This window comes from Panicum hallii, chromosome 6 (assembly GCF_002211085.1).
Source record: "Panicum hallii strain FIL2 chromosome 6, PHallii_v3.1, whole genome shotgun sequence".
Lineage (NCBI taxonomy): Eukaryota > Viridiplantae > Streptophyta > Magnoliopsida > Poales > Poaceae > Panicum > Panicum hallii.
The window spans coordinates 36,066,050-36,091,317 of NC_038047.1; the positions used below are offsets into that span (position 1 = coordinate 36,066,050).

The window sequence follows — 25,268 nt, forward strand, 5'->3', positions numbered from 1 at the left end:
AGATGCATGAATCCAAGGAACCTATGTATTGTGCCTGAGTCCATATCGAATAGATGCTCTGCTAATAGGATCGGCAGAAGTCGAGTGATTTCTTGTCACTCGTGCGACATAGGAGTTGAATGATTACTATTCTGCAATCACTATAAGGACGATGGACGGGGTCATGTGCAGTATCATGACTCGGAAGGTTACCCCGTCTGTATTGATAAAAGTTGATAAGGTCGCAGTGTGTGGTAGTGGTGGCTAAGCGTTTGAAAGTACTAGCCACATGCCGCGAAATATGGTAAAGCGGTAAGCCTAGTAACCAATCGGTCCGAGGAGCGGACATACCTCCCACCACTCGTAATTTGGTTTTTCTCACGCACCAACGTGCGGGAGTACATTCCGCGCAGCGGACAGGAGTACGGTCATGTAGTCGCGCTACAGACGTATGTCCTGCACAATTGGTGTGCGCACGGTCCTACAGTCGCTTGTGGTGGCCCTGTTCCACGAGTCGGAATGAAAGGCAAACGGTTGCTTCGGAACTATCATTGGATGTTCCAAGCGTGTGAGTTAGATTTGCCCTTGCAAGGTTTGGAAATTCGATTCAGAATCGTCCGTTTCTTGCGGAGATTGAGACTGCTTATTCCTTCTGCCACATAGAGTAAGGACAGTAACCATTGTTGAAATAATCTTGCTGGATGCTAAACTCTACCTTGTTTGTCTAGTATAGGTGCTTACCTAGAACGGTTAATGAAACTAGAACCTGAAAGCTAAAATATAAAGTTAGATCATACTCTTTGTTGCTTTTCAGCTGAAATTAAACCCAGAACCATTTCAAGCCTTCATGAGTCTAGTTACATAGCTAAGTATACCCTACGGATAGTTTTGCATGGTCAATTTTTCAGGTATGATCTTTGAGAACCCCACGGATAGTTCTTCATGGCCAATTTCTGTTCCGTTTGGCTGGTCCGTGGAGTGGGATCCGTCCCCGGCTGGCAGTGACCCTCCTGAATGACGCCAGGCTTCGGGCTGAGTGTGGTTCAGCCTCCGCGACATGTGTAGTTGCGTGTTAATTTTCTTCCGCTGTGAATCTGGACAAGCTGTATAGCTTGTCATTTTAAACAATGTTTGTATAAGTTTACCTTAAGTTTGAACGTTTTGTAATAATATTTAATATTCTGTGGATTAAAAGTTGGTGAGTTGTTGTGTAATTGTAAACTCGTCTTCGTGCGAGGTAAACCTGCTTCGATCCTATTGAACCGTGGTTGAATCGGGCGGAGATCCGACAGACCCATGGGTTGTTCTGTTTAAAGTGCGTTGAGTTAGTATCATCTGTGTAGCGATGACTAGCGCACTTGAGCCGGAATAATTCAGGCGGTTCTGCCACGCATAATACATTTATTATACTACTAAAATTATATAAAAAATAGATACTCCTTTTGCAAATTATAGATTATTTTGACAAATCTAGATATATAATTTTGCTATGCATCTGGATATTCGTTGTCTCTACATATATAGTAAAAATTATATATCTTGATTTGTCAAAACGAACTACAATCTGGAACGAATGGAGTATATAAGAAGCTCACACGATACGATTGGGAAAAAAGAAAAAAAGAAAACTTGGATGCATCAAGGTTACTTGGATGCAAGTTGCAGGTAGCAAGCGACCTTTGACCTACCATCACAGGTGTGCCCACTGATGAAAGTGCTACTATTCCATTTATGGTAGTGGATATTTTTAGCTCGGATCTGTACGACGACGGATCCACGGATCGAGCTTGTGGTACGCCTCTCACATGCGCACGCTCAGCAGGACCTCAGGTGCAGCTTATTAGCCGCCAAAGATCAGCATCGCATCACCACCCACTGGCCACTGCACTGGAACGATCGAGATTAGGAAAACAAAATTAAATTCGAATCAAACCCTCAGTCTGCGATGAGATGAGCATCAAAGATCGGCCGTAGACGGTAGATCCAAGCACGCACGCTTATTACGGGTACACAGGCTCTGTTGGAAAAGAAAGAAACAAGATGCTGATGGCCAAGCCCCTCGTGAAGAGGCTAGGATCTGACGTGTCATGGAAAAAAAATCTTATTCCTGAACGCAGCGCGACGATAGGGAATCACATGCGCGGGCCCGACGCTGAGCTGGGGGGGTGCCGCCGGCCGGTGGTGCGACGCTGGTCCACGCCGCGAGCCCGACGGCAGGGGAGCTGGACCTGGCATGTGGTCCCACAAGTCAGTGTGGGGATGGGCGAAATGCCCTCAGACAGAAGGGCCCAATGGGCCACGGAGAGGCCCGTGAATCATGAGGTAGGGGGTGGATTTTCTGTTGGCTGCTGAATTTCGCAGCTCCGCACTGGGCCGAGGTTTGTCTGCAACATCCTCCGGCCGTGGGCTGGGGGGCGCTCTACCTATAGCCTAGCTAGCTAAAATGCCTTATACCCCTAAAAAAAAGCTAAAATGCCTTATTATCTAAAAAATCTAAAATACCTTATATTTCAGGATAAAATGAGTAGAACCTAAAACTAAACCACGTCTAAAGTTGTTTTATCTAAGTATCCGTCTTTTATTTTTATAAACCATGCACTCTCGTTGTCTTTTTTTTTTCTTTTGAGATATCACTCGACCATGTAAACTCACACCTGTGACAGTAAAATTTTTAGGACAACCTTTGAACTTAGCGGTATGTAAATATGCTTGAAGCTAGCAAAAAATACACTAGACATGCGCGTGCATGTCCCTTTTTAAGAGAATGCATCCTCATACTTAATCTTGGTGCAGGCTCAAGAGGGTCTTCATTCTTAATCGCGAAGTAGGAGAGTAAGAGATTGATATCTACAGTAAAAAAATGAAGTGTCGTCCTAAGTCTCTCTCTTAAAAAGAAAAGAAATGAAGGTGCACGCATTCCGGTATACACTTTTGCAATATATCCAGAAATAAAGCGGGGAGACCTTGTTCCAAAAAAAAAACACATTCCGTTATATGTTAGCTTGAAGTGATTTGAACAAACCGGAGCACCGCCTCACGCGAGGAGCTGTTTTGTTTGTCGCGCTACGAATTCGTGGAGGTCGTCGATCGGACGGGCGCACGTAAACTCGGATAACGTATTAACGTGTACGGTGTACCGCCCCCCGAGGTCCCGATCCACCGCAAGCCCGCCACGGTTCTTCACCTGCCGCTTTCCAAAACCAGGCGGAACAACCCGGAATCCTTAGCCGCCACGTCACCAGCGATAGGGCCCCCGCGTGACCCGTCGACCGGTCCGCGTGGCCGGCCGTCTCGCCCCGCCCGACCCAGAGGCCAGAGACGTCGAACCGCCGCGCCGCGCCTCGCACCGGATCCTTACCCCGTACGGCACCGGCACCACCGCCCCGCGCAAGCGCAACCGACAGCCACTGGCGCGCGGGGCCCGCCCCCACGCCCCGGCCCGGTCGGCGGCGCGCTCGCATCCACCCGCCGCCCCCGCATACAAGACCCGTCACGCGCTCCACGCCCAGGCGTTGATTGGCTCGCCTCGCCCCGGCGCCTGTGGCCCCCTCCCCTCCTCCTCTGCTTCCCCGCGTCGCCTCGCCTCGCCTCACCTGCCGCCGCCTCCATTCCCCCGTGCTGCGCTCTCGCCAGCGCGCGCGCGCCCCCACCAGAAAAAGAAAGCACAATTCCCCAATCCCCCGGGGGCATTCACCCGCCCGCCCCAATCCGCCCCTGGATCCCGCTCGATCGAGGTGAGTTCTCCGCAATTCGGGCCAGATTCGCTCGGTCTCCGCGCCCCCCCCCCCCCCCCCCCCCGCTCCCGATTCCGCGCGCTTTTCTCAGGGGGATTTTCTTTTTCCTTTCGGGGGGCGGTTGCTGGTTAGGGCAAGAGGCGAAATCCGCGCTCACGCCGGGTGGTTTCCGTCTCGCAGGTTGGTGCGACTCGGACCGGAGTGGTCGGGGCGAGGAGCCGGAGGGGATGGACGAGTTCGAGCTGGAGGACAACCTCGAGTTCATCCTCCAGAGCATCCAGGAGCTCATGGAGGACCAGGGGGAGAACAACGCCTTCGGCGACGCCAACCAGAACGAGCTCTTCGCCAGCCTCGTCAACTACGACCACGTACGCCGGGCGCCCTCACGCTCTCGAATTGGTTGCTTGCGCGTGCGGTCCAAATTTTTTAGGGGGATCGCGGTTTCGTTGTTTCTGTTAGGTGGAATTCTTATTTTTGTTGTTGCTGTCGTTTTGTTTTTTTTTTCTGGCAGGAGAACATGCTGCCGGATGTGTCCGCGGCGGACGTCGCTGCCGGGAAGGACATGCAGGGGATCCCGTGGGAGAAGATGCTCTTCGGGAGGGATCAGTACCGGGAGATGAAGATGAAGAACTACAGGAATTACCAGAACCTAAGTTACGCCCGGGAGGATGCTTTGCAGGTATTACGCACTTATCTGTTTTGTACTTTCAAGATCAATGCCTGACTAAAATTACGGTGGATTTCAATACAAATGGTAGAATGCTGAATTCGATGATACATAACGCAAACATGGCGCAGTGGTACAAATATAACGCGCATGAACATCATGTTAGAGATGAGGTTATATAGTGTGCGATTCTTTCGACTATGTGTTTGGTTTTACTCTGCAAACATTTCAAGTTGTAGGGGCATCAAGGTTCTCCTATACCACACTTGTGTTGCTTGTGTTGTCCTTTCATGTAATTCACAAGCTGAAGTTACGAATTAAACACATGATGCACGTAAATTTGTATCAACATCTAACCTAAATATTGAATTGCATTTAATTGTTAGTGATATATTTTTCATTAACTAATGCTCTTCCCAACATCACATTTAACACCACATCGAGTCACATCGAGAAGTGTCAGTAACATCCATTTCCGTATGTGGAATGAGAATATGAGATAGATATGACATTGCGGCCCCTTTCATGCACTGCTTTGCTACATGTGATAGAACACACGTTTATAGTTGAGCACAAAAGAGTATAGAAAGATCACCAAATTAGGAAGAATGACACGATGTCAGATGGTATATCTGTCTCTTTGTGGTTGCTTGCTGTGGATGTTCCGGGAATAAGAATATCTGCCCAGTAGTTATGCAGAATGTGCTTTGTTATTTCTTTGAAATCTGCTAGAAGTTCATGAAAACATGCTAACAACCACGACATAACACTAAATAAGCTGCTGATCTCATGTCTCAAATCATGTGAAAACACTGACATTCATTGCTAGTTTATGGAGATGATTGTCATGCTTCGCGAGGCCCGAATGTTCTTTTGCAGTTTTAGGATTTTATTTTTGGTGGGCAGCAGAAGGCATGGATGAACTTTAGGTAAGGTAGGTTTGGTTGGGTGCATGTGCTCATGCAGCTCATCGATGGGGATGGGTGTTATGCTTTTCATATATGATGGTGGTTTGGTGGGGCATATGTTATGATCCAAAATCTATGGGTTGAGATAGTGTGAACCTGTTTGGTGGGGAATATGTCACGACCCAAAAATGCAAATAAGATGTCAAAGATTATCAGTTACACTTCATTCCGAAGCATTATCTGCTTGGCACGCCAGCCTCGAGTAGCTATTAACCACTTACTAACTAGTATGGAGTCTGTGAATGCCAAAACAGGGAAGGAGTACCAATCCCTTTTTGACATTCATGTAATCAAACACAATTTCAAGAAGGCAAAAGGAGTAGTAACTAGAAGAATTGGATCTTCACTGCAGTACCATTCACCATCTATTTTATTTCATGATAATGGGTTAGAGTTTTAAGTTGAATATACTATTTTGCATATGTCAAAAGACAGTAATCCCAATTTTCTTGTTGTGAACATTGTGAATCAACTAGGAGCACTGCCAGTCTGTCATTTGTTTGGGCTATGGAGAGGAATCTAGCATAGGAATTACTCATGATTACATGAGAGCTGCTCTGGCCATTATAACTTTGTTTTTGAAATTCCTTGTTCTCTTGTTTATCTGCTTTCCTTCTCATCACAAGTATACATGCAGCCGAATCTTGGTGTTGAAATTTGCATTTTGAACCTGACCTGTATAAATTTTGTTGTCATAGTTCCCAACTTTTCAGTTACTAGGACTTCTGGTTTTGCATACTGTTCAGAATATTGTAAATAAAAATTGGTTTGGTGGTACCATGGTAGAGACTAAGAGACAGCTTACCCTGGATCATTGGATGGAAACACATACACTGGCTCCTGGTTATTAACTTACTATACTGTTTACCTTGATCTTGTGGTTGATTAACAACTAGTAGTCACATGGTGATGGAATTAATATTCTAGGTTTCATCTGTTCAATCCAAATAATTTACGCTGAAAGTTATGCATACTATCTCACTGGCATTCAATCTTGCGACTCTATCCAGTCTTTATTATTGATTGTAACTTGTCGAGCTCCTCATACTTCTTTTTTTGTTTATGATTTCCAGGAGTGCAAACAAGTGGAGAAGGATAGCCCTTACTATGATTTCCACTACAACACAAGGCGTGCTCGGCCATCTATTGTACATTTTCAGGTCTGATTTTCCTCTGTTCAGCATTACAGTACAACATTTTGAGCAAAGTTATCATCAAGAATGTTGTTTATGTATCTCTTTTGTTTGAGGAATGGTTTGTCCATGGAAACTTGGTCCATCAGGAGGTTATCCTGTGGATAAGTGTCCTCAGGAGGCTCATGTTTCTTGCTTGACCTCAGTTTGTTATTTTTAGTTTTGGTGATCCCAAAACTGGAGAAGAAGTTGATGAATTGATTATAGGCCCAATCCATTCCTCATAAGCAAACGCAACATAGCAATACTCAAATATTCATCAGGTTATACACAGATTGAACGGCTAGGTCTTTAAGCAAGTAAATAAGTTGTTCTGGTTCTTCTTCACGTACTGACCAAGGTAGAGTAGGACTTGAAGAAAAAAAAGTTTGTGTAGCAAATTGCTCTTTGCAGATCTGATGTTGCCAAATATACAGGGCTGGCATCATTAGCTGTCGCACAATTTTTTTTTCAGTACATATAGCTTTTACTATATTGGCCACAATTTGCTGTACCGTATCGCACTTTGCATTGTAAAGAAAGTGAAACAAACTCTCTAGCAGACTAGCACTATCATCTTTGAAACAGGATTTTATTATGGTTCTTGCTCTTGATTGTGATTTCAGAATGACATAGATGGAAAGCGAAGAGAATTGTGTGGTTCCAATCTCATAAATAGTTGAAATAGCTTTCATGAAACTAGATTTAAAGCTGCCAACCTCAATTAACAAATATGATATTAGTTGCAATAATTTTTCCGTAGACCCATTATTTTAGGTTATGACCGGATTAGTGAAGTACATGAAAAGAGAATTAATTTGTTGAACTTGTTCTGTTGGGGAATTTTTCTTACTTTTGCTAAAACCATAATTTAGTCCACAAAATTCATTACAGGTAATCCTCGTGTTAATTAGGAGCATCCAGACAAGGTTTTCTTTGATCTGTCCTGAAACTAATTTTATGAAATTTGTTTGAGACCTGAGAAGCTTCCATAATTGATGAGATACTAAGAGTTCAAGTTCTTATCAAATACCCAGGAACTTGCATGCACATGTCATGTGCTCATTAATAAACTGTTTCCAACATACTGTAACCAAGAAATTGCCTCCTTGCATGCAAGGATAAAGCATCTTATGGGAACAATATCTTCAATGGTTACGAGACTTTTGCTTTCTGTATGGTCTTTACTAATTCTTAGCCAATCCGTTTACTACACTTGCACATAAAGGACATTCTGTTCCCTTGGTGAGGAGAACTGTATGCTATTCGAGTTTTGTGTACATAAAGTTCAAAGATCAAATCCACATATTACCTGTTAATATTTTTTTGATTAATGTTGCTTTACAGCTGAGGAACCTGGTATGGGCAACAACCAAGCATGATGTTTATACAATGCATGACCAATCAGTGACACACTGGTCCTCCCTGGACCAGTTAAGCACTGAGCTGATCAATGCGGATGATTGCATCATTCCAAAACAGGTATAACTTTGAACATGTTCTGACCTTCCGATTTATGAGTAGGTTCGTATCCTCCTTTGTTTTTTTTCTAAGGTGCCATTTTTTTCCCTGCACAGAGAGGGCATGGTTCGCAGTCAGTTGCAATGGTTCAGGTCACAACAATGGCTGTGGATAGTAATTTATTGGTAGTTGGTGGCTTCCAGGGAGAGGTTATATGCAAGGTATTTCTACTGCACAATATTCTCTTGTCTTTGGTCTAGTAACTCATGGCATGACATGTGACATTCTTTTGGGTTTTTTATTAGCGCCTGGATGATGATGGAGTTGTTTTCAGCACGAGGGTTACAGATGATGAAAATGCTATCACTAACTCTTTAGAGATCTATCAGGATCCCAGGTAAGATTTGATGCATTCTGAGTCGGTATCTGGTTATTGTAGACTTGAGCTAACGATTTGTTTGCAAAATGATATTTCAGCGGATCTAGAAGGTTGGTGGCTGCTAATAATGACTGCTCCATCAGGATTTTCGACACCGAGTATTTTGACCTCCTCAAGCACTATGTCTTCCCTTGGTCCGTGAATGTAAGTAAGCCCTAGCTTGTTTATGTCCTGTAAGTTTTATCCTCTTGTCTGTCTTAATTTTTCTTCTCCAACAGAGTGTTTCTGTGAGCCCAAATGGTAAACTCTTTGCTGTCCTTGGAGATCATGAGGATGGCTTGGTAGTGGATCCTAAGTGTGGCAAGGTAACTTTCATGTGTATCTGTCGCCTACTAAATTTGCAGGTTATCAGTATCTGGTTGATGCTAACATTCAAGCTACATTCCTTTAGGCAATTGGTTCTCTTAGGGGCCACTTGGATTATTCATTTGCGTCAGCCTGGCATCCAGACGGCAACATTGTGGCCACCGGGAGTCAAGACACTACATGCAGGCTGTGGGACATAAGAAACCTATCACAGTCGGTAGCTGTGCTTGGCGGAAGGATGGGCTCGATACGTTGTGTCAAGTTCTCTTTGGACGGGAGGTTCCTGGCAACTGCCGAGCCCGTGGATTTCGTCCACATATACGACTCCTATTCGGACTATGGCAAATCTCACGAGATTGACCTGTTCGGCGAGATTGGTGGTTTGTCGTTCAGCCCGGACACCGAGGCCTTCTATGTTGGCCTCGCTGACCAGACGTACGGTGGCCTGATCGAGTTCACCAAGAGGCACCAACATCATTACTTGAACTCCTTGTGGTGATACCGACCACTCGTTGAGCATACTTTGGTTTCGCAGCTGGCGGATGCTTTTGTCGCGCTGCGCGCTGCGAGAGGTGCATGTCCTGTAGAGGAAGATTTCATGGAAGCGTTTGCTGCTTTTAGTTTTTTAGCTGCAGCGCCGGGCGGGCTTCTTATCTGAAAGTGTATAAAATTCTGGGGGGGTTTTGTTTCATTGTTGGTAGTAATCTTGGTTTGCCGTTCGTCCCCAGGGAACTGATGGCGGTAGCATAATGTATAGCCTCTCTTTGTTGTTACACTACTGAATCAATGTACATATAGTTCTATCTGGAGTTTGATCATCTCCGCATTCACCGTCCGAATTTAACATGGTGGAGCATGCGAAGTGTAGTCTATTTTCCTTTTTATTTTTTCATGTTTCTATATTCCTTCTTATTTTTCATGTTCAAGTTGGGAGCTCTGCAAGACTGCAAAGTCCCCTCCTTGCGATCAAGACTTTTTTTTTCCAAATTTTTTTTGCGTGGTATTCAATTGAAGAAGAGGTAATGTGCAAAGCAGGCGGCAACAATTTCTGCAGGAACGGCACACCATTCCTGGCTGTCCATCCCTAAACTATCTCGGTACCAAGGAATCTCGCGTCTCGGCGGGCGTAGGAGGGCATCTGTGGGCGCATGTGCATGAACCCGCTTCTTAACCAACGTTATTAACTAATTTGCCCAGCACTGTTCTGATCGATCAACGACAAACCCGACGCCAAATAAAGATTAGCGTCGTAGCAGACGAAGGCCCAGAGAGCGGCTCGGGGACAACAGAGAATCCGAGACCTCGAACCCCATAAATTTTCCCCCTCCTCTCCTCTCCCCTCCCCTCCCCTCCAATCGAGCCCCAGCTCCCTGCTGCGGCTGGTTGGTTCATGCACCTGCCTAGAGATGCGCGAATCTTGGCACTAGACTAATGTGCTTCGTGCATGCGATTGCGATGCGAGCTTCACCGGATGCGGCCTTCAAACTGAACTGAACTCTTTTTTTTTTTAAAAAAAAAAACTGAACTGAACGGAGGAGGACGTTGCGCTCGGGAGCTGCAGAGGAGACAGACAGGGTCCTGGCATGGCATGTGCTTGCATCTCTCTGGTAGCTGCAGAGCCAAGGCGGCGGCAGTTGCTCGCGTCACATGGCCAGCCGCGGCCGTGGAGTGAAGCCCTCGCCAAGATTCCCAACGCCCAACCAATTTTTTGCAGCAGGAACGAAGGTGCGGCAGCAAGCAGGTAGCCCTAGGCCGCCATAGCTGCTGCTGGCCCGGTGTTTGATCGGAATACTTGTTCGGAAGGACCGGAACCGCAGCCGGAGGTGCACGCGAATGAAGCCGCCGTTTTAGGGCCTGAGCTGCGCCCAGGCACTTCCTGAACGCACGCAGCCAAGCTACACGCAGCAGCAACTGAAGCTGCACACTCCGATCCATTTCTTCAGCTCAAAGGGGCGTATGATATCCGGTGATCAAAACTAGATAAGCGTCATTGCCTCACTGTAAACTTAGAAACTTCGTCAAAACACATCCAGAAGTCTACAAAAATCGATCTTTTTTTACAAAAAACCTCACCAGGTAAAGTTTGTACGGGTGACGGGAACTGTAATGGAACCCACATGTAAAGAAGTTTTTTTTCCCCCTTGTAGAGGACAATGTGAAAACGTGCATCGACATTTCCTTTCGTGGGGTACGAGAAACGGGGATGGACCGTTCACCGGTGCTCATCAGTTTGGTGAGTGGGATGCATACCCACATGCATGGTCTTCGATCCATTGTGCATGCATGGAGATCCATGCCTGGTCCACGCCGTGGTCCTGGCTATACCACTACACAAACCAGTGAAACCGCACGTAGCTTTCCGGCAACGCTCCACCCGCGAAGGCTCCGCATCAGGGCGAGGGAACCAGCATGGGGGAGTAGTGCACACAGTCACACTGCTTGTTTCCCCATGCAAGGGAATAATTGAAATGGAGGATATTGTTTTCTTTTCCCAGATCACAAAGGAAGATATGGTATTTTTGGAACAAGGACGAGATGCCGAGCTGAGCATGTATTTTCTTTTATGGGGGGGGCATCGTCGTGTGAACGAATTTGATCATGGTTGAGGCGCCTTTTGCAAGGCGATATGAGAATTTTATTTTATCAAAGATTTAAAGCGAACCATCACCGAACCCATGCTTCTTATTTGCTTTCCTTTCTGTACTTAGATTCGTTTCAACAAAACGAGCACTCAAGTATTTTTCTTAAAAAAAAAGCAGAGTTCGTTAAGGCCAACGAAACCCTATAACCAACACCACTGAACTTACAGATACACACCTCGAAACAGTGAGTTGTCCAGGTTGGTAGTCCTGAAAAACAAATCTCCCGGTAGATTATTCTGACTTAAGCTATGAGTTGTACGTGCGTTGGACAATCATGTGGGGGAGGGGGAGATTTGACTCGGCGCAAGCTACTTTTCTTGTAATTGTGACAAGAAAACCATTAAAAACGTACATTTAGTATTCTTTCAACATTTCTTTTAGGCACACATAACTTCCTAGACGGCTAATCTCACTTAGTAGATATCCCCAACGATTTTCTTTTTTTTTTGAAACGCCTAATAACGATTAAGTGGTCTTAGAAAAGTTGGTGCACCTACAAACACATAAACACACATATAAAATGATTCTGACCAGCATTGAGACAACAAAGTCGTGCGAGTTTAGTGCACAAATACTATTCACCAGGTTCAGGGCTTAAAAAGGTATTTACATTATAATGATATTTATTTTGTAACAATCGACACAATACAATGGGAGGGATTAAATGTGAAATTATTCCTATGAAGTTTTTCCAAAACGCATATGCCTTGTTAAGCAGCCGGGTGGGAGTTTTGGAGGAGAATCTCAGCAGTTTGCCAATAAGCTAGTATTGGAATATCCTAATATAACTTTTTATATATTATTAGGGAAGATGCTTTCACAATTCCCAGTAATCTTATCTCAATACAACTAACGTACTGGCAGCGTAGAAATTCTCTCTTTAGTTGAGAGGAGTTGGGGGTGAAATGTTGAGACGAAGACCACTGAAGATGCTCTAACCTGATAACATTGCTCTTGCTTTGTATGGAATCTATATTTTAGAATTTAAAAAATTCCAAGGTTGCGTACAGTACAAACGCTGGAAAGGGTAACCGGAAACGCACCCTCGTGAGGAAAGGAAGGGAAAGAAAACACACTCGGCTGGCTGTACTCGGCGGAAAAGTGTAGAAATCTTCTTGAGGCTGAAAGCTAGCCGAAAAAAGCACACGAGAGGCTTTACGACCGGGTCGTCGTAAAAGCTGCAACAAACAAATCACCGATCCATCATCCATCAAAAAAAGAAAAGCAAAACAAAAAGGAAACAATCAAACAAAAAAAATAAAAAACTAATCACCGGCGCTTGCCCGCTCGCCAACACACGCGCCCCGCGGCTACCGCCGCAGCCAGCCGGTCGCGTCGTTCCAGCGGACAGCCACGGTGCCCAACGGGTGACCGCCACGTACCTCCTGACCGCCACCTGCCAGTTGCCCACCCGACACGTGCCGTCGGAACCGCACACGTGGCGCCACGGCAGTGGCTCCGCGACCTGTCACGCATACACACCCGTCGCCAAGACCCGCCGCTCTGCGGATCCTCCGTGTGGGTCCGGGCCCACCTGGCAGTGAGAGGGGCGAAGCTTCGCGGGTGGAGCTTCCCGGCGAAAAGCGCGATTAGGAGAGTGGTTAGCGAGCTGGTCGATAAGGTTACGAGGAGGTGGTGGCTGGCTATAAAAGAGCAGCCGTGGTGCTTCCCTGAGCTCCTCAACCCAAACACCACCAAGCCATCTCTTCTTCCACAACGCCACCGCCGCCGCCGCAACCCCAATCCAGAGCCCTAATCGCCCACACACAGCATCTCCGGCGAGGTCTGAGTGAGGTAGGTTTAGCTCTGAGCGACTCCTTGCGTCCTCCAGGTAAACCGATTTGTTCTTCTTCTTGGTCTCCGTAGCCGAGATCCAGAGCCTTTTTAGTTTCTGGTCTCTGATCTTTTCCCCTTTTTCTGTGGAATAGTTTGTAGTTAGCAAAGAGAGGTTCTTTTTCCACACCTCTTTGTGCTCCACTGTTCATTACTAGGTAGATCTGTGTAGAGCAACCATACCTGTTCTGCCTGTTCTTTGATTTTAGCTAAGAACAAGGCTATTTATTCTTTCTTTTTCCCTCCAAAGAAAAAGCCAAAAAAAATCCAACCCAAGTAGATTCTTCTTCGATGGCCGCTGCTATAAATCTTCCGGGACCCGGCGAGGATTTGATGCGAGCGATGGAGTCCGTCATGCAAGAGGATGCTCCATCCCCTCTGGTCATGCCGCCGGCCACCGCCTTCCCGCCGCCGCCGCCGTTCCCCGCCGGGGCCCACGGGCTCAGCTACCCGGCCCATCCGCCGGCGACCCACCTCAGCCCGGCCCAGATGCAGTTCATCCAGGCCCAGCTCCACCTGCAGAGGAACCCGGGCCTCGGGCCGCGGGCGCAGCCCATGAAGCCCGCGGTCCCCGTGCCGCCGGCGCAGCGCCCGCAGAAGCTGTACCGCGGCGTGCGGCAGCGCCACTGGGGCAAGTGGGTCGCCGAGATCCGGCTCCCCCGCAACCGCACCCGGCTGTGGCTGGGCACCTTCGACACCGCCGAGGAGGCCGCGCTGGCCTACGACCAGGCGGCGTACCGCCTCCGAGGGGACGCGGCGCGGCTCAACTTCCCCGACAACGCGGCCTCCAGGGCGCCGCTGGACCCGGCCGTGGACGCCAAGCTGCAGGCCATCTGCGCCACCATCGCCGCCGCGTCGTCGTCGTCCAAGGGCGGCAGGGCCAAGAGCAGGGCCACGCCCATCAACGCGCCCGTCGCGGAGGCGGAGGCGGGGTCCCAGAGCAACAGCTCCTCCGACGAGGCCTCGGGGTCCGGGTCGGACGACGAGATGTCCTCCTCCCCGCCGCCGCCGCCGCCGGCGGCGCCGACGGCGCAGCAGCCGCTGGCGGAGATGGGGCAGCTGAACTTCAGCGAGGTGCCGTGGGACGAGGCCGAGAGCTTCGTGCTTCGCAAGTACCCGTCCTACGAGATCGACTGGGACGCCCTGCTCGCCAACTAGCAGTTTCCTTGATTGATCAGCCAGTGATTGTAATTTAGTAGCTTCGTCATCCGCCATGGCCGGCCGGTGCAGATGAGGTTTTAAGCAATCTGCACGGCGAGGCCCCTGTGTAGTGAGTAGGCTTCCGTTGTTCCTGTTTTGTTGGTCCCCGGACCTCGCCGCCGGCGTTTTTGTGACCGGCGTCCAGCTCCGGATGTTGCTGTAAAATGTTAGTGGGTGCACAGCATTGGTGTACTGGTCTGTCTGTAAAAAATTGGATCTTTAGGGTGTAACCAACTGTTGTCCTGAGTTGTAATGCTTACTCCATGGTGCTGTGACTCTCGGATTGATAGCGCTAATTTGGTTCATCAGTAGTGCTGTTTGATCTGTTGTCTGCGTTCTCTCTCGATGAGTAGACTAGCGGTGCACGGTATTCAGTGACTGCCGGCAATGTTACAAGGCTGTGTAAGCGTGTGAGAGGAACGCGCTCAAAAACATGTGCTTGGTCGTCCAACCCGGCCCAAGAACATCTATCTGCTCATCCTGATGCCAACTGCAGTTTGCAACCCCGGATGATGAGCACCGGTAGGCTAGTCGTCGCAGTGCGTACAGCAATGGCGAACGAGCAGAGGGACCTACTGTCACTCTGTCAGTAGTGTGTGTGTGTGCTGTGCAAAGAGAGGCGCTAGCATCCGGAGTCGAGACGAGAGGTGGATCGAGCGGCAAGCAGAGGCCATCCCGGTTTCGTCGGCGTCAGCAGCGTGGCTCACGGCGGTTCCATCCCCGGCCATTCCCGAAGCGTCTTGTCGAGTTGAGGACGGAGAGCAATGGAGGCATGGAGCGCACGTCGCGTTGTCCCCCGCTGCCCGGCTCCAAGCGGCAAGCGGCGAGCCATCGTCATTCGTCAGGGATGATCCTGGGGTCCCATGATCCTGCGTGCACGGAATGGGCTATGGGCTATGGTCCACTCGCTGGGCCGTGGGCTATGCACGAGACTGGGCTATTCAGTAACCAAGTCGATCTGCTATCCTCTCACCCAGAGGACTGGGCTTCTGTGCAGCTCCATGGGTTGAGGAAGGCCGGTCCGCAGGTAGTGGGCTGACTGAGCCATCTTAGGAAAAAAATCCTTCTTACTTCCGTAGGATGAACCCGCCTTTCCTTCCTAAACAATAAAAACGGAGTCTAGACTTTTACCGGACACATGACCTCCCTAACTGTAGTTCATGGAGGTATTTTCACTTTTTTTTATGTTTGTTTTAGCTGTAGTTCATGGAGGTAAAAATGTCTTTTTCCGCTATCGTAATAGTAGAGAGTTGGTGGGGGCCCAAGAGGGCGTGGCGGATCGGCCCACAGGATTCTCCCGGGATTTGGTTGGTTGCCGGCCCACGTCAATCACGACGCAAGAGGCCACCGACGGGAGCGTCATTCATGACCACGCAGGAGACGGCGACGCCACGCGAACGCGATTTTTCGTGATCCGTGGGGGGGCGCCTCAGCTCGGGCCGCGGCCGCTGCGATCCCCTCCGGCCGGCTACAGAGAAAGGTGAACGATCACGGCCTCACGGGCACGCTCCGGCAGAACAATCCTGGCATGTGTCGCTCCGTTCAGCAGAACGTGGGGAGGGGAATGGGAACCTCCCTTCGGTGGAGGTTACGGTGCCTCGTCTCGATCGCATCCGGCTCCGGGCGCCGGGTGCCCCACGCCACGGGTCACTTCCCAGTTCCCACCTAGTACAGGGGCATGCATCCGCTCCGGCTACCAAAACAAGGTTCGGCGACAGAAACCGACGCAGCAATGGTCAGCACGGCCCATGGGCCCTTTTCCATTCCATTGCTGGCGGGGAGTAGTTATTATGGGCCTCCATCGTCGGTGCTGCGATAATCCCGGAAAATCTACACAATCTTCCACGTCGCGCCGACACGTGGCGGATTTCTATTGGGCAAGTTGAGCGGCTGTGCGCGTGCGGCTGCCTGCTGCTGCTACGGGGAAGCATGCAGTGCCAGGTGGCGACCATCTGTTGGCTAGGTCGGATGGGTATTTGTAAACTTCGAATGCATTTTTCTTCCAAGATCTATTTTTAAATCCGTTTGAACCACCTTGTTGCTTAGAATAAATGCAACAAAATAAGATCCAATATGAATAACTTTTTTATTTTTTAAAAAATCAATATTTGAAGTATACTATTCCAACATTTTGGATGTACCATTTCAACATTTGAATATACTACTTCAACATTTTTCTAAAAAATGTTGATCTAGTTTCTACAGAATGTTGAATTTAGTATTTCAAAATGCTGACTATATTATCACATTTTGAATATACTAGTTCAACTTTTTATTTGAAAATATCAACACTATATAATATTGAAAAGTCACAATATCTTATGTTTTAAGGTCATTAGAGAGGAAAAAGAAAAAAAAGGAACAAAAGCCTACACCTACATGCTGTAATCTCCTGTCGTCCCGCTGCTTTCCATGCATGCATGGTCTAGCATGCGCCCTGCTGCATGGTCATCCGTGTTAGCCTGCTGGCCTGCATAAAAAACGGCCTGCGCGCTAGTCAATCCTGTGGCAGTCGAACTGATGGGCTGAGCTTCTATTTTAGTGGGCTTATGGTGGGTTTAAAGATATAAACACTAGCCACCTTCCACAAGATAGACAGGAGCCCCCGATAATCCTGCGTGATGGTTCGTCGTTTTGCAGAGGTGGGGAAAGGTCCGGCAAATCGGACAATGAAATGGAATTTAACAGATTCATTTTTTATTTTGTTCGGTCAGTTAATGTTATTTTTAAGACTACCAATATTACACTCTAACCCTAGGAAAAAAATACACCAGGCATGTATACTTTTATTGGGGATCTATTGCTAGCGCGCGCGTCTGGGTGTTCTGCAATCACAAAAGGCCGGCCCACCTACTCCTTCACGGTCCACGTGTCAGTGCCTCAGTGAGAACTGAGAAGTACGTGCAATCTATAAAAAACAAAATAAAATATTTAAAAATAAAAAAGTGTCCCAAAAATAAAGTGTAATTTCTGAAAACAAATACCAACAGTCCAAAAATATTGTTACGAGTAAGAAGAAATACTCTAAGAACAAACTAAAATGTTTTAGCAATGAGATAAGAACAAAAATATTTGTTCTAAAAATATCATTTAAACATAGTTAAGTTTGATCTAGTTTTGAAGATGTTCCTCATAGTAACGTAAATATTTAATAGATCTCACCGTGAGGAACATAAATATTTAATAGAACCCATGGAAACGTTCAAGCTTTAGTATCTGGCGATTTGCCTGAACAGAACCTTGTGGTCGATGGAGTGAAAGAAAAAAGAGAAAAAATATGCATGCGTAGTCTTCAGAGCGTGGCCATTGATTGATTTGCAGTATCTTATCTTCTTTTCCCTTGTGCTGTTACAAAGAATTAAGAAGTGAAGAACCAAAAAAAAAGAAGGATGGATCTATTGCCACGGGCGCTCTCGGACAGAATCTCGTTCATGTATGGCCGAGCACTGCGCGTGGAAAGCAAAGGAAGGGCAAAGATGGTATCGGAGACCGGATCAGGTCTTGTCCACATGACCACATCGGGGAAGAAGACGAACCTCCCGGCACTCAAGTTACAGTCTTGGTGTTCAGCGATCAATGGCGGTGGATGAGCACAAATTCAGCACCGGCTTATCGGGCCGACCGACCAATGTGATCAGTTCATGCCGGGTGATCACAATAATTTGCCGCTAACGGCATCTCTGATCGATTGAGAGCTGAAGGATAATTTCGGTCGATCGATCAGCGGACGTACGTCGTGGCATGTATTCATGCATCGGTGGAGATGGTGTTGTTGCCTTGACCTACGACTTTTACGCGTGCCGGCGACTCGGCACCGGCCGCACCGGGTGGGATGCGGGATCCGGCGCGCGCCGCCAGCGCCGGCGCGGTGGAATATGCGCGACGCCAACAGCGGGGGCACCAAGAACCGTACCACCGAGAGCAAGAGGTTTCTGGTTCTGCGGCCGCCGACCAACCCCGTGTGGCCGACTGCGCGGACGGCGACAACGACCCACCTGGCCGCGCGGCGCGCGTGCGGCCGAGGAAAAGAAAGCGGTGTGGTGTGGACCGCGTCCTGCTACTCCTACCGCGGGCGGGGAGGCGGCGTCCGCGTGTCGCGACCGGCGGTTCCGGTGCAGCCGCAGCTGCCCGCGGCGCCGCACGAGCGAGCGCGGGGGGGCGGGGGCGGCTGGTGCGCGGCCGCGGAAGCTTCGGGCAGGGGGCGCACTAGCCGCCGGGCGACGAGTCTGGATGGATGCCCGCGGCCGGCGCTTCCGGCCGGCGACGGCGACGTCGGATGATGCCACGGACGCAGCGCAGCACGCGCTGCTGCACACGTCGGGCACGTGGGCTTGACCCGGGCGGGACTCGGACGGCTTCGGCCTCATGGGCCGCCGCATGGCCTCTGTCGACCGGCCGGCCTTTCCTCCTCTCCATCTCTCTGATGTTGGCGCCGAAACGTACAAGGCCAACTTTCTAGGCCGATCGCCGTGTCGTCGTCCGGTCAACGGGGACGGCCGCCGGACATCTGGTCCAGGCCCAGTGCAATGCTGACGCTCTCCACCTTCCTTTCCAGGTAGAGAGACCCAGTACATGCAGCTCAGGTATCCGGCCGGAGCTGTCACACGAAACCGATGGGCGATGGCTCCGGCATCGACGGACGGACGCCGGCTTGTCGGCACAGCCCGATGGATCCTCGTCCGGCCGCGCGGCGGCAGGTGCCCCTGCCTTTCGTGCTAATCCATCGTCATCGCACTTTTATCTCTATATACTATCTGCCTATCGCCTCTTATCTCCCGATCATTTGCCTTTCCCGGATAAAAAGCGCCAGCGCCACCAGCCCAGAGCCCACCACCATTTTCCCCCCATCTGAATGCTGAATGGGCGCTGTTAGTTTGTGTAGGATCTATCATTCATGTACTAGTCATGTGGCGTGGCTGCTTTTGGGGCCTTGATCTGCATACTGAGATGTTGATCAGAAGTTCTTTTTTTTTAAAAAAAAGAAATGTTGATCAAAAGTACTGCCACCTTTTTATCTCTCTATCCATCCATCCATCCATCCATGGCAACTTTCATGCATGTTTTTGCCTTCACGATCGATCTTCTAGGACCTGCCGCAAATAAACTAACGACCACGACGGCGAAAAAAAAAACTAGCTATCTGCATTTGGCACACTACATATCCGAACAGTTTTCTCGATAGCTGATGTGCAGTTCCGCTTGCTAGGCAGCGCGCAGGTGCGGCACTGTGCGCTTTGCTGCTGACCCATGATGGCTTCTACTTTTCGTTAATCTGCATCTTGTGAGGTGCCCTCATCGTACTTCCTGGCACACCATGACTGTTTGTAGGAGGTCAGCCTCTCATCAGATGATTTAGGGCACACATAACATCGAAGGTTTCCTGAGTGCTCTTTAATTTTCAAATGCCGAGGCCTATTGCTCTCTGTTACAAGGTCGTTCTATCGAGTTGCCAACCAATTTGGACATTTCTTTATATGAGGGAAAACCAATTAGCAACTAAAATTTCCAACCTATATTTCTAACAAAAAACCATTAACTACTTGATAAATAACCCGCAAAAATCTATTTAATAAACTAGACTATTTGGCTTAGAATTTGACATCCCACCACTTTCCAATCAGTTTTCAAAGTATAGATATAAATCTATCCTAAATTCATAGGATGTGAGATGGAAATTGATTCTATACACCACCAAGCTATGTTTCTATTCCGTAATTTATTGCACGCTCTTTAGCTCACTCCTTTATAGTAGAAATATAGCTCATAAGTATCTCTCGTATGGTCAACAATAGTATACAAATAAAAACAACACAAATATAGTTAGTTTGTTTGTTTGCGATACAATAACTCCGTTTCAAGTTGTAGGTCATTTTGAAAAATCTAGATACGTAGCTTTTTCTATGCACCTAGATATGCGCTATATCTAGATACGTAGAAAAAAATTATGTATCTAGATTTGCTAAAACGACCTACAATATGGAACAAAGAGAGTATAAAACAAAAGGATGCAAACAAGCACGCAGAGAATTATTTTTTTCTATATCTACATAAATGTTAAAAGTTGCTTTCATTCATTACCATCGCTCTGTTCCAAGAATTGTAAAAACTGAATCGAGGTTGGATTAAATGGAACAACATCAGGTAAAACCTTAGCTGACAAAATCTTCGACTTCCGATTTTTATACTATCTACTGGAACTTCATCTTTCAAAGTATCTACTTTATCTTTAAACAAACTAGACCACGTAGAACAAAGAGGAACCACATGATTCTTTGACTCGACTCCAACTTCTGAAATATCCGATGGAGTATGCTTTGGTTGATCTCGAACTTTCAAAGGTATCTGAAAAGTATCTGAGGAATATTTAGCAATCAAAGTTTGTGACGCATCAAAGTTTAGCGATCAAAGTATCCGAATGTTGTCCAAGCGACGGTCACCAACTATCTGGGCATAGAACTTTCCACCACCAATGACCAGTTACAATAATCTTAGGAGCGAAGCAAATTAATTTGAACATTGTGTAGTGCATATATCTTCGAGTTCAACAACAAAAGTTTTCAAGAGTAAACAAACCTTGAAAGTTTCTTTTCCATTTTGTCTAGTCAACGATCTTTGGGGAATCACTTCTGCTTCATTGTAACCCACACCTAGAAAACAGCACTGTTATAATTACTTAGCATTCCATGTTTTGTACTATAGAAAGAAAATTACATCACCTTCAGTTTCTTCTGTTGTGCATACTTTTCTACCCTTATGAGATTTGAGCATCTGAAATTCTGTCAAGTCCAAAAGAACTTTGCTTGGCTAGGCCGGCTTCAAGAAGAACATCAACCATATTGTTCTTGAACTTTCATAAGGAACCTAAGAATGTCCCAGTCCTATCCAAAGCTTTATTATCAATCTACATAGGCATTTAACATCCTTCAGAAAAAAATGTAAAGAGCTAAAAAAATTGAAAAATGGGTAGGAATGGCATACCTCTGCATCACGTCGTTGGAGTATTGTTCTCATTAGAACAATGGCATCATCTGAATAGGGCTCATTTTTACCAGGGCATCGAACACAGGAGAATGAAAAGGCAATGGTTCTTGTTTCATTAGGTACTGTTAGTTTGAAGCAATGCCCACTGAAAATGTACTCAACAACAGCAGAGTGCCGTCTATTTCGCTGTAACAAGTGGAAAAATCTCAGCTTCTTTGGAGGAACCTAAGAATATGATAAATTGAAATAAACAACTAAATAGAGGGGAAAAATGATTAAAGCAAATGATTTCTTGAGTGAGATGAAATTCTAACTATTGTCAAATCATTCATATGAGTCATAGGATAATTATTTTTGGCATGATATCTTTTCTTGACTTTTTCAAAATGCGAATAGGCTGTCAAGAATCGCATCATAGTTGTGTGACCTCTCCTCGTAGTCGCGGTGTCTTGTGATATCAGCAAATCCTCGTGATAGCAAGAGTTGGGCGACATTGGCTCCAAGTAGGTTGCCAGAGCTACCAACCTGGGAGGGTAGAAAAATAGATCCATAATCCAAAGTTCTGGCGTCAACTACGTTGGTTTTGTCTGCAGCAACTTGTCAGTTTGAAAAGAATACTACATTGAGACATAAACCTGTACATTGTAAAACAATCTAATGCTAAGATCAATTTTAAAGGGAATTTTTATGTTTATGAACAACAACTAGTATAATAAACTAATAATTCATTAAATATATCTGTTTATGTTCAATCGTTTTGCTTTCTCCAAATGAATTGACCAATTTAGGAGTTCTGATGCTTGAAAGATTTACACGTCGCTCTGCCAAAGGACTTCCAACAGGTAAATATCATCGGCAACAATTGTGCAGTACCCATTCACCACCTCTATGACCTGAAATGATATCAAATGAAACCATATTACTATAGATGATATGCACAGTTGTACTGCATAGCAAACTAAACCTTCAATCCATTCGTACAACTGATGGATGGTATTCCTGTTTCTAAGTGCATAAACCTAGTATGGATCCAATATTTCCACTTCTAATGCAAATATATTAATTCTACCTTTCATTAAAAAATAAAAATAAATAAATGAATATAATAATACTACTTTTTATTAAAACATGGCAAAAGAACTAACTTTTCCTGTGAATTTCTGGTTGTGTATTGGTGTTATATTTGTAACAGGTGGCTGAAATCCTATCCCTATCCTTAGCTGTTCCTTCTTAGCCTGAAGTTCAGCATTTTTAAGGTTTCTTTTGGTCTGAGCTCCAAGCATGTTTGCGGCTCCATTCCATATAATTTGCAAATCCCTATATGTAACATGAAAAGAAGTGCCTGTGAGTAAAAATTCATAAATAATTGCTGTGGTAATTTTTGATTGATGAAATGACATGTTATCTGTACATTTTGTGCAAGCTCAAGCGCTAATATAAGTCCTTTACAGTATTTCCATCAGAATAATATACTGAAGCAAACATGTTATCAAAACTGTCTGTTCCCTCTAGTATAATCCGCACGTCCGCACCTACAAAAATTGCAATAGAATTTTTTATTAGAAAAATATTACTAAACATTGTAAATTATATCATATGTAATAAATCAACATAAACATAAGAAACTCACTTCTCCATTGAGAAATTTTTACTCAGTGAAGTCCTGTGCCTCCTTACCTAATAACCTATTTGATGGAATTTCAGAATAAATATTTACAGATGCTACGGGCTTCTGTAATGTCCCCAATATTTGTGGTGCTTGAGCTTCTCGAGATGCTTTCCCGTTCACATAAACATTATTAGTTACTTCTTTCTGAGAAACCGCACCTGGAGTTGTCTTCCCATGGATGGAGCCTATGATTTAAGTCAAATCAATATTTGCCATACAAACAAGGAAAAGGAAAGAGTTCAAGGACAGTAGAGAAGGGGCATATATTATTACCTGAACACCAGCAATGTAAACCTGAACAAAACTAAAGCTAGAGATCAAGTAGACACAAATAGTGCTACCATCACGCACTTGCTCAACAATGGCCTCCAAAGCCTTCCCTTTCATCTCAGCAACAAAACCTTTTTACCAGAAGGGCTGGCTTCTCCAATGGTTGATGATGGAAGAATTCTTACTAAAGCCTCCGCAGCACCTGGTTCCTGGATACATAACGAACAAGACATACATTATGATCACAACCAACAAGTTTATGCTAATAATATACAGAACTTGGGGTTTTGGAAACCTCGGAGGTGAATACTAACCTTAGTCCAACAACCTAAACCTTGGTCTCTAGCAATCTCCTCCAATCTTAGCAACTCTATGATATATGGACTCGTGTGACACTTATTATGACGTTGCTCTTTTACCTGGTCAACCAAATAACGTTTAGAACTGATATATATGACACATATCACATAATATGGCAGGCAAGCTCACCAAAGCAATAGAGTAAAAGATCATCTCACCTTGGCAAACCCCTAGGCGACAACCAGCCCTGCAATGTTCTTATCTCTAGCAAGATAAACCCCTGCCAAATTCATGGCCTGGAGCAGCAATTATGTAGTCCACTTTGAACTTAACATCCTGCTTTGTCCAATTAGCTCATGTTAGTTGTCAAAGATGCTGGATGCTACTCTAAAAAGGAGAACTTATGAGATGAGAGTGTATATGAGTATACAGAAACTAGATGGAGATCTGTCCATGCAAAGCTTTCTTAGGAATTCCCTACAATCCCAGGCGAACGGCTTGTCCATTCCATGATGTGATGCCTACATACAAAGTGGAACTCTCTAATAAATACAAGGGTAACACGAACAAGGTCTGCTGGATATTGGGTAGGTGTAGACGTACATGCGATTTTACCAGCCTTGGAGCATTGATGGACGACAAGGTGATCGACTTCTCCAGTGGGATCATCTCCGCCTTTGCGCTCCCCATGATTTTTTTTGATGTAACAGGAGGGGATAAGGGTCCCCTACTGATTATATATTAGAAACACTACGCCAAAACAGCAAATAGGAGCAACCAATCTGAGACAAGCCTCTAAGGGCACGTCGCAGATTACAGAAAGAAAGACGCGCTAAAAATGCGGGCGCGGCGCTGCGTGGGGTGGGGGAGGGTAAGAGACAAATGCCAGACGGGCCGTGGTAGGGCAAGTCTCCGATCATTTTAAGATCTGAGATGCGCCTTACTAAGGCCCGTCTCGCATTACTTGTCAACGATTTTTATAAAGCCACAGAAATTAATGCGCGACGAGCCTTAGTAAGGCGCGTCTCTCATTACTTTCTGTGTCTTTATAAAATGATCGGAGACAAGCCCTCCCACGGCGCGTCTCGCATTGATCGGGGGGGGGTGGGGGGGGGTGGCGGTGGCGCGTCTGTAGCGTACAATACATATTACATGGAATCAATCCCTTGAAACCGAACGAACCGGCTTACATTACATTACATTAGTAAATCCAGCAATACATTACAATGTCTGAAATACAAATAATCTCACAATACATTACAATGTCTAGCTAAATCCAGCATTACAATGTCTAGCTAAATCCAGCAATTATTATTACATCGATATTAATTATTAGATAGATATTAAATCAGGCAATAGCGCTGGCTTACGAGCGCTAGCAGCTTCGCGAGCTGAATCACCGTCCTCCCCCTTGTAAACGTTGTTGTTCCCCGAGCCACAGCAGTTTAGGGTGACTGAACAGTCGCTGCAGGGGAGGCAGCCGCCGAAGCAGCTAAACAGCTTCGACCAGCTCGGAAATTTCATCCTGGGCCAGCTCGAGTTTCGTGGGTTTCGTGAGACAATAGAAATCGATAGAGTACTACCACTAAAGCAAACAAAGAGAAGCTTCCTCCGTGGGTTTGCTGATGCAGATTCAGGCAGAATGCG

The 25,268-nt window shown here is 46.4% G+C and overlaps 2 protein-coding genes and 1 pseudogene across 2 annotated transcripts; 2 read left to right on the forward strand and 1 right to left on the reverse strand.

Annotated features, from left to right (window-relative positions):
- The first annotated feature begins 3,485 nt into the window (after positions 1–3,485).
- LOC112896346 (uncharacterized WD repeat-containing protein C2A9.03-like) lies at positions 3,486–9,565 on the forward strand. Its single transcript, XM_025964287.1, has 10 exons — positions 3,486–3,713; positions 3,894–4,081; positions 4,225–4,392; positions 6,422–6,508; positions 7,868–8,002; positions 8,098–8,202; positions 8,287–8,378; positions 8,459–8,564; positions 8,639–8,725; positions 8,812–9,565. Exons 2-10 carry the CDS (start codon positions 3,941–3,943, stop codon positions 9,223–9,225), a joined length of 1,335 nt encoding a protein of 444 aa, XP_025820072.1. The 5' UTR covers positions 3,486–3,713; positions 3,894–3,940; the 3' UTR covers positions 9,226–9,565.
- A 3,463-nt stretch (positions 9,566–13,028) lies between these two features.
- Positions 13,029–14,704, forward strand: LOC112896347 (ethylene-responsive transcription factor RAP2-13-like). The gene has a single exon (XM_025964288.1). The coding sequence runs from the start codon at positions 13,493–13,495 to the stop codon at positions 14,357–14,359; it is 867 nt and encodes a 288-aa protein (XP_025820073.1). The 5' UTR covers positions 13,029–13,492; the 3' UTR covers positions 14,360–14,704.
- Positions 14,705–21,108: 6,404 nt separating this feature from the next.
- On the reverse strand, positions 21,109–24,311 carry LOC112898254 (annotated as a pseudogene).
- Between the last annotated feature and the right edge of the window lie 957 nt (positions 24,312–25,268).

Excerpts from the sequence above, each read along its gene's own strand:
- LOC112896346 (XM_025964287.1), top strand. The coding sequence starts at position 3,941 with ATGGACGAGTTCGAGCTGGAGGACAACCTCGAGTTCATCCTCCAGAGC. Across the intron at positions 8,565-8,638 it reads TCTTCCCTTGGTCCGTGAAT|AGTGTTTCTGTGAGCCCAAA; the intron begins GTAAGTAAGCCC and ends CTTCTCCAACAG. Across the intron at positions 8,726-8,811 it reads TGGATCCTAAGTGTGGCAAG|GCAATTGGTTCTCTTAGGGG; the intron begins GTAACTTTCATG and ends ACATTCCTTTAG.
- LOC112896347 (XM_025964288.1), top strand. The coding sequence starts at position 13,493 with ATGGCCGCTGCTATAAATCTTCCGGGACCCGGCGAGGATTTGATGCGA.